The 6,025-nt window shown below is 33.4% G+C and overlaps 3 protein-coding genes across 3 annotated transcripts; 1 reads left to right on the top strand and 2 right to left on the bottom strand.

The window, feature by feature from the left end:
- Positions 1-107: 107 nt before the first annotated feature.
- LOC126754742 (probable methylcrotonoyl-CoA carboxylase beta chain, mitochondrial) lies at positions 108-2,583 on the bottom strand. The gene is made up of 4 exons (XM_050466820.1): positions 2,309-2,583; positions 1,999-2,252; positions 1,049-1,935; positions 108-982 (listed from the first exon to the last, which is right to left on the bottom strand). The coding sequence occupies exons 1-4, from the start codon at positions 2,438-2,440 to the stop codon at positions 507-509; spliced, it is 1,749 nt and encodes a 582-aa protein (XP_050322777.1). The 5' UTR covers positions 2,441-2,583; the 3' UTR covers positions 108-506.
- Positions 2,584-2,836: 253 nt separating this feature from the next.
- LOC126754758 (cytochrome c oxidase subunit 7C, mitochondrial-like) lies at positions 2,837-3,449 on the top strand. The gene is made up of 3 exons (XM_050466858.1): positions 2,837-3,017; positions 3,118-3,242; positions 3,321-3,449. The coding sequence occupies exons 1-2, from the start codon at positions 2,934-2,936 to the stop codon at positions 3,232-3,234; spliced, it is 201 nt and encodes a 66-aa protein (XP_050322815.1). The 5' UTR covers positions 2,837-2,933; the 3' UTR covers positions 3,235-3,242; positions 3,321-3,449.
- Positions 3,450-4,277: 828 nt separating this feature from the next.
- LOC126754755 (protein seele) lies at positions 4,278-5,328 on the bottom strand. Its single transcript, XM_050466855.1, has 4 exons — positions 5,027-5,328; positions 4,805-4,972; positions 4,569-4,720; positions 4,278-4,515 (listed from the first exon to the last, which is right to left on the bottom strand). The coding sequence occupies exons 1-4, from the start codon at positions 5,115-5,117 to the stop codon at positions 4,351-4,353; spliced, it is 576 nt and encodes a 191-aa protein (XP_050322812.1). The 5' UTR covers positions 5,118-5,328; the 3' UTR covers positions 4,278-4,350.
- Positions 5,329-6,025: the final 697 nt, after the last annotated feature.

Consider the following 6,025-nt stretch of genomic DNA (forward strand, 5'->3'; position numbering starts at 1 on the left):
TGTAACGACTAGAAGATGTACCAGAAAAACCAAAAAGTTGTGTGCCGCTACAAACACTGTGTTGCCATCTTATTGTGGAAATTTTTATATTTAAACATATACATACATAATTTTTAAACCATTTATTTGTATTACATCTCTTCTGTTCATTGCACAAAACCACATCGCTTATGTCTAATCAGATTTAAAATGATACAATTATAAACATTTTGAGCCTAAACATCTAATTAAATTGAATTGATAATTCAAAAAAAGGTAAAATTTGTAAAGCAAAATATTCAACGTGCTTTAAAGAAATATTTTAAACAAATTTTAAGTACTATTTGTCATGTATATTATTTGCAAATATGTATGTATATTCAATCGATATAATGATTTTACATTAAGTTACCTCTAAACTCACAAAAATTGTTTAAAAAAATTTATCTTAACTCTAATAAATGCAACAATTTCACAGTTGTATCTAAAAATAAATGCAAGAAGCGTCCACATATCCACTTCATATTTTACATGCGGAATACACCAAACCGAGTAGATTGGCTAGCGTTATTCAAAGATGCTTTTAAACTTAAGCCTAGCACTTGGCGTGTATTCGCTGGATCAATGATGCCGTCATCCCATAAACGTGCAGTACTATAATAAGGTGAACCCTCCTTTTCAAATGTCTCGATGATAGGTGCCTTCAACTTGTTGGCCTCTTCCTCGGTAAAGTCTTTACCAGCACGTTTACGTTGATCTGCCGTTATTTGTGCCAGAACATTGGCTGCCTGAGTGCCACCCATTACAGAAATTCGGGAATTTGGCCACATGTAGAGAAAACGTGGTGAATACGCCCGACCACACATTCCGTAGTTTCCAGCACCATAAGATCCTCCGATAATAACTGTAAATTTAGGCACATTTGCACAAGCTACAGCCGTCACCATTTTGGCACCATTCTTTGCAATTCCATTGGCCTCAGCATCGCGACCAACCATAAAACCTTTCCAAAAATTGTCCATAAAAATACATTGATATAAAAGTTATCACTTTTTGGAATTTATCTTACCAGTAATATTCTGTAAAAACACTAACGGTATGTTCCGCTGAGCGCATAACTGAATAAAATGTGCGCCTTTTAGAGCACTTTCCGAAAATAGTACACCATTGTTTCCAATTATTCCAACTGTATGACCGTAAAGTTTCGCAAAACCACAGACTAATGTCTCGCCATACAATTTTTTGAATTCTGTAAAACGACTGCCATCCACTATTCGCGCTATGACCTCACGTACATCAAAACTTTTGGTCAATGTTGTGCCCACAATTCCATATAATTCATTTTGGTCATATTTTGGCTCTTCGATCACTTCTAGGTCTTTAGCATTAACCGTTCGATTCGCCATTTGGCTTGAATAAAACAATTTTTCGTTGTAGCTATTTGTTGAGGGCAAGTTTAAATTTCGAACAACCTGCCTAGCTAAATAAAGTGCATGTTCATCATCCACTGCATAGTGATCGGTTACACCAGAAGTTTTACAGTGCAAATCAGCGCCACCCAAGTCTTCAGCTGATACTTCTTCACCTGTAGCAGCTTTCACTAAAGGAGGGCCAGCTAAAAATATGGTACCTTGTCTTTTAACAATAATGCTTTCATCGGCCATGGCCGGTACGTAAGCGCCTCCGGCCGTACAACTTCCCATCACGACTGCAATCTGAGGTATACCTAATGCCGACATATTAGCTTGGTTATAAAAAATGCGTCCAAAATGTAGCTTGTCTGGAAAAACTTCTGCCTGACGTGGTAAGTTAGCCCCACCAGAATCCACTAAGTAGACACATGGCAGACGATTTTCTTGAGCAACCTCCTGGGCACGTAAATGCTTCTTCACAGTAATTGGATAGTATGTACCTCCTTTAACCGTAGCATCATTAGCAACAACAACGCACTCAGTTCTGTAATAATTGTATATTTTTTAAGTATTCATTGAATTAGTATGCTCTTTTACTAATACGTACCCACATATTCTACCTACGCCAGTAACAATACCGCCTGAATTTACAATATCTTTTCCATACAATTCATATCCCGCCAAAGTGCTTAATTCAAGGAACGATGAACCTTTGTCTAGTAACAAATTGATGCGTTCTCTGGGCAAAAGTTTGCCTCGAGAAGTGTGGCGTTCGATTGCTGTAGTTCCACCACCAGTCAGAACCTGCTGAGTGATGTCATTTAGCTGGTTTATCAAAGTAGTCATTTCCACAACATTTTCCTGCAATTGTTTATTGTTGAGTACATAATATATATATTATTCGCGTTTTATTAAACCTTAAACTCAGCAGAATTCTTATCAATTGAGCTTGACAAAACATCAGCATCACCAACATGCAAAAGTCGGGCTGTGTAACGAGGTATTTGTAGTGTTAAGGGACTTCTACAAAATTTGACTAACTTAAACATGATTGAACGCTAATTAAAAAAAAAATAATTTAAGCTAATAACAATACAAAAATAAAACGATTACTAGACTATCACAATCTAATGACCAACAATATGGAATTGTACAGATAAAGTTACATCACACGCTATAGAATTGATAACAAAACAGCTGTTAATTTCTCGATCGTAGATCGATATATAATTGCAAGCATGGAGTTTCACTCCATTAATATTTAATATGTTTTTCGAAACTTATATTATATTTGTATTTATAAAGAGTTTCTTAATTCGAATAAAATACTTTGTAAACATTATCAATTAATAAAAATATTTTTTTTTGTTAAATGGAAATTTACTGAATTCGCCAAACTCATCAATTGCAACTCTGGACAATTTTGACGTTTCTTTTTGTCAGATTCGTTTCTGTATTTGTGAAGTTCTTAACGTCAAGTTGGGATCAGCAGTCATATCCATTATTTGAAGAAATTCAATTTTATTCCAAATTAAAATTAAAATGTTGGGTCGCACAGGTCTTTTGGCTCGTAATATCACCCAGAGTTTGGTCAGACACCACAGCCATGGCGGTATTCCCGGCGAGGTACAGTAATTCTTTGAGGAAATAACAACCCTTTCAATAGCCACATTGTTACATAAGTTAACATAATATCTAATTTTTATATTGATATTTTGCTTCGCAGAACTTGCCTTTCGGTCTGAATAATCGCTACAAGTTGACCGCTTATTTTATACTTTTCTTTGGTTCTGGATTGGCTGCTCCGTTCTTAGTCGTCAGACACCAGCTGCTAAAGAAGTAAAATTTAAGGTTAGTGATATTACGATAAAATTACGTTTGCCATATTTTTTAAACAGTGCTGATTTTAATGATATTTTTCTCTTATAGTTCCAACTTTATAAGCAAATTTGATGGAAAACTTTTAAAGGCTATGACCAACTATTTAAAAGTGTGTTATGTATGATTAAGATAAAAGTGAAACAATTTTCACCAATAAAACAAATGTCATACCCAAAAGCCTTCAATTTTTTAATTATTATTTTGCAAGCAAATGCTCGTAACACGTACTGCTCTAAATAAACGGAACAATATTAAAACTGTTGAATTTAAAGTAAAAATACAATAAACGGATGGTGAATATGAGTCGGTAGATAGAACAGAAAAAAATAACTGTTTTTTATAGGTAAGAGATAAAAAATAACGCACCGTTTTTATAGGCGATAGGTAAGATATATTTTTCCCCTATGAGTAGTGTACTTGTTCACTTTAATCCATAAAAATTTTGTAGGAATAAATCTTATGGGGGACTGTAGATATTTGAATAAAATTGTATTAATGCCACCTAGCTTCGAAGAAAAAGTTTCAAAGTTAAAAGAAAGTATACATTGACATAATTGTTAAAAACTGTCATCGACAAAAAAACTTTCATGAACTAAAACCTATATAAATATTACAAACATTGCAGAGTAAATTGGATAAACTTTTGATTGAACATAATCAAATATACAAAGATGACTGGTCGATTGGGTATGCTTACAAATAGAATACGTCAATTTTCAACCACAATGGCACGTCAAGGTGGACATGGCAGACCTGGTTGTCCGGGCGAAGTATGTATGAACGTTGACTGAAAACTACAAAATTAATTCTTCACATTTTTTCAAAGAATCTTCCAATAAACTTGAATGCAGGAAAATTCAAAATAACTATGATTATGACACTATTTTTTGGCATTGGCTTGGGCGCTCCTTGGCTTGTAGTAATGTGGTCAATGGTGAAAGGCAAATAATGTTGAAATAACATTAACATAATGTTAATTATAGTTTATCATTGAAGAACACAACGTGTTTTTATAAAATAAATATGTTGTATTAAAAAAACAAAATTTAACTAGTAAATTCAACATAATTCATAGTTATCATAATTCATCCTTTTCATCAAAGTCATACTCTTCTTGAATGGGACTGTAAGGGCAGTATTTCGCCTGAGCTCCGCAAATTTGAGTGTCCAGTTCGTCGCTAAGTGTTGGAGCTTGCAAGGCTTTTATGATGATTTCTTCATGATCGTCGAGTATCTCCAAACACTAAATAAAATTGAAATAATTAAATGTTCTGTAATTCAACGACAAAAATTTACATAGTGGCCAAGACTTTTATTTAAATCACCGTCTTGGACAAAGTCCACAAGTGATGATTCCGGATTCATCTTCCCATCGACAATCATCTTAAGAAGTGTGAACTTGCCATTGCTTTTGTATGTAGCTTTAACATAGTCCTCCATCTTATCACCTGCAATCAGATTTGATAAATCTTGTTAACTTTTCATTTCTCTAAATAAGTTTATTAATATCGAAAAAACGCAACATCACTTACAAATCTTTTCCATCAACTCGGTCAGATACATCTCTGATTTAACTAGTTTAACGGATTTACTTATAGAATTTCCTCTGGCATCAAGTCGAAATCCACTGACGTCAACTGTCTTATTTGGATCTTCCTTAGAAATAGCATTCTCCAATTCTTGTACCGTCGCCTTGCAAACTTTTAAATAAAAATTATTATTTCGAAATTTAATTATTTTATAGTAAAAAATACCATGACATTTCACCTCCTGCGAAGTGAATCCTTCTGCTATTGACAATAGTACCAACAAACATACTACTTTTATTAGTGTCTTAGCAATCATTTTGTTAAAATTTTATCACACTTGCTTTTATTATGCCGAAATCTTCTCCGTCCGTTTCGAGGACTTATAAAAATAATATGCCAATAGAAAGAAAACTAGCGAAAAGTATTACTAAATTTTCTCAAAAAGCCGCATATCAACAACAGGTTCAAAATATTCCACGTCTGCCCTTTTTATTGGCTAGTTATCGCTTTTTCATAGCACTACCTACTCGGTACGTTCAGTGAAATACTGATAAGACGGCATTGTGAAAGTTAAAAAGCATCAACGTCGTTGGCCAATTCTCAACCTTAAGCTCTAGAAGATTCTTTTCTGCTTTAAAAATCTTAATATTTTGTAAGTACTTGAAGTTCCACTTTGTTTCCGGTGGAATTATGTTTAGCAATAAAGTTGGCTGGGACATAAAAGTACTTAAACTTTCAATAAATTGTCAGATCAAGAAAAGTCATTCAAATAGGTTCATTCTGTACTCTGGTTTATTCAAAATTTCATTAATTGTAAAAATCACCTCTCCCCTACTTGGCGTTTGCGCAATTTTATTGAAAAGTTTTAGCATCAAGCAGCATTTGGAGTTGTCTTGCAGTTAGTGTCAAATGGAAATACATAATATGTGTTTTCGGTTTATTGGTGTTGTGTTTGAAAAGAACGAGAGGAAAATTGAGAGAAAATTAAAAATCAAATGCAAATTTAAAACAAATCTCGGAAATATATATTTGGATGAACAATCGCAATATTTCTAAAAGAGATGTTACCTATACTAAACGCGTAGGTAATTATACACATTTTTTTAATTACACATTAAGTAGTCAGCAGAATAAATATGTAAATAACTTATCTGTTGTGCTAATTTATTTTCTATACAAAATTAGTATAGAATCTGAATATATGGAGGAATTTTGTGTAATAAT

This window comes from Bactrocera neohumeralis, chromosome 4 (assembly GCF_024586455.1).
Source record: "Bactrocera neohumeralis isolate Rockhampton chromosome 4, APGP_CSIRO_Bneo_wtdbg2-racon-allhic-juicebox.fasta_v2, whole genome shotgun sequence".
In the NCBI taxonomy this organism is placed as follows: Eukaryota; Metazoa; Arthropoda; class Insecta; order Diptera; family Tephritidae; genus Bactrocera; species Bactrocera neohumeralis.

What these genes read in the sequence shown, in the direction of transcription:
- LOC126754742 (XM_050466820.1), bottom strand. Translation starts at nt 2,440, where the DNA reads ATGTTTAAGTTAGTCAAATTTTGTAGAAGTCCCTTAACACTACAAATA. An exon ending in GGCGTAGGTAGAATATGTGG is followed by an intron (nt 1,936 to 1,998) that starts GTACGTATTAGT and finishes CAATTATTACAG; the next exon opens with AACTGAGTGCGTTGTTGTTG. An exon ending in GTTTTTACAGAATATTACTG is followed by an intron (nt 983 to 1,048) that starts GTAAGATAAATT and finishes ATTTTTGGAAAG; the next exon opens with GTTTTATGGTTGGTCGCGAT.
- LOC126754758 (XM_050466858.1), top strand. Translation starts at nt 2,934, where the DNA reads ATGTTGGGTCGCACAGGTCTTTTGGCTCGTAATATCACCCAGAGTTTG. An exon ending in ATGGCGGTATTCCCGGCGAG is followed by an intron (nt 3,018 to 3,117) that starts GTACAGTAATTC and finishes TTTGCTTCGCAG; the next exon opens with AACTTGCCTTTCGGTCTGAA.
- LOC126754755 (XM_050466855.1), bottom strand. Translation starts at nt 5,117, where the DNA reads ATGATTGCTAAGACACTAATAAAAGTAGTATGTTTGTTGGTACTATTG. An exon ending in GCAGGAGGTGAAATGTCATG is followed by an intron (nt 4,973 to 5,026) that starts GTATTTTTTACT and finishes TTTATTTAAAAG; the next exon opens with TTTGCAAGGCGACGGTACAA. An exon ending in ATAAAAGTCTTGGCCACTAT is followed by an intron (nt 4,516 to 4,568) that starts GTAAATTTTTGT and finishes AATTTTATTTAG; the next exon opens with TGTTTGGAGATACTCGACGA.